General features: G+C 41.3%; 1 protein-coding gene across 1 annotated transcript in view; it reads right to left on the reverse strand.

The window, feature by feature from the left end:
- Window positions 1-1,444, reverse strand: part of CC2D2B (coiled-coil and C2 domain containing 2B) — a 24,749-nt gene that overhangs the window by 13,164 nt on the left and 10,141 nt on the right. The window contains exon 6 of the mRNA XM_004680591.1: window positions 179-268. Within this exon, the coding sequence (XP_004680648.1) occupies window positions 179-268 (90 nt within the window). The remainder of the gene's footprint in view (window positions 1-178; window positions 269-1,444) is intronic.

Raw genomic sequence — 1,444 nt, forward strand, 5'->3', positions numbered from 1 at the left:
GATCTGCCTGTTCTGCTCCCCACTCTGTCTCTGGTGAAGCCTCTCGCTGCCTCTGAGCTTTTGGCCTGTACCCCAGTTCTGTATGCACAAATAAATCTTAAAAAAAAAAAAAAAGAAAAGAAAAAGAAAAGCAAGAACAAAATACTGTACAGTGTAACTATACAAGGTAATTTGTTACCTCTGATGTCATCCATATGTCAAAGCCATCGTTTTCACCCACGGTGTCAGGCATAATAGGAATCAAGGATACAAATCGAGCGACGAGGTCCTGCAATGATATTAACCGCGTGTTCGGAGTGCACCCCACAGGCCCCTCTCTCACAGCGCTCCCCAGTATCATTACGAAGCGATTCCCACAGGCCTTTGAAGTACACACATTATTTTTGATTCATGGAAAGGGAAACAATCTAGAGTATTAAGGAAATTTGTCCAGGGTGACACAGCTAACAGAATATATGGGGTAGACAGAAATGAACCCATGTTAGCCTGACTTCAGAGTGTGGTATTAACCATGATGCTTCATTATAATAAATTGTTAAAATTTTAAACCTGATACACTACATATGCACCTTAAATTATAACTGTTAAAAACTTGAAAAAGACAGAAGGATAGCAAAGGCTTGCGGTTACATTACAAATCAATCAGAATAATGTGTATATTTTCTTTATTGAGGTAACTTTGGCTTAAAACACGGTATATGATTTAGGGAAACAGATTCATACATCTCCTCAGCTGTATGTTACCACACCCCTCCCCAGTAAAGTACCCATAGTCCTTTACGCCAGGCAAGTGTCCCCCTCTGCCCCCTTTTGCTGCCACCCACACACAGAATTACGTTTATTACTCTAAGCTTGTTATAAACTGCCCTGGCAGGAAGTTATAGGTGCAGCCTGCTTTCCCAAGCAACAGAGGAAAGACTGGGGATTGTGTCTCCTGTGGCGCTAAGACAAGGGCTCGGGCCAAAGAAAAGAGGACACAAGGATGCAAATGTGAACAATGAATTCACTGGGAAAGTTCACTGCCATTGCCCCTGACTTACTCTGCTCCCTGCACACACCACTGCCACCACCTACACAGGTCGTGTTTTCTGACTTCATGCAGTTAATTAGAGGAGGTTCACAATCCTGGATAATCAAAGGAGCTAGGATTTCTATTTCTCTTAAAAGACAAAAACTACTTTGGAAAGAAACCTGAAAACATTGTGTCCCTGGATTTTGGATGTCAGGATGAAACCCATGGTAGAAAAAAAGCAGAGCAAACCAAAAGGCAATCTCAATTAGCTTTAAAAGTCTGACTCCTCCCCAAAAAGAAAAGTCCAGGACCAGATGGATTTACAAATGAATTTTACCAAACTTTCAGAAAAGAACTAGTGCCCATTTTATACAGACTCATCCAAAAAATTGAAAAAGAAGGAAAACTACCACAAACGTTCTACGAAGCCAA

The sequence above is a fragment of the Condylura cristata genome, unplaced genomic scaffold, assembly GCF_000260355.1.
Source record: "Condylura cristata isolate star-nosed mole 26May11 unplaced genomic scaffold, ConCri1.0 scaffold00011, whole genome shotgun sequence".
Lineage (NCBI taxonomy): Eukaryota > Metazoa > Chordata > Mammalia > Eulipotyphla > Talpidae > Condylura > Condylura cristata.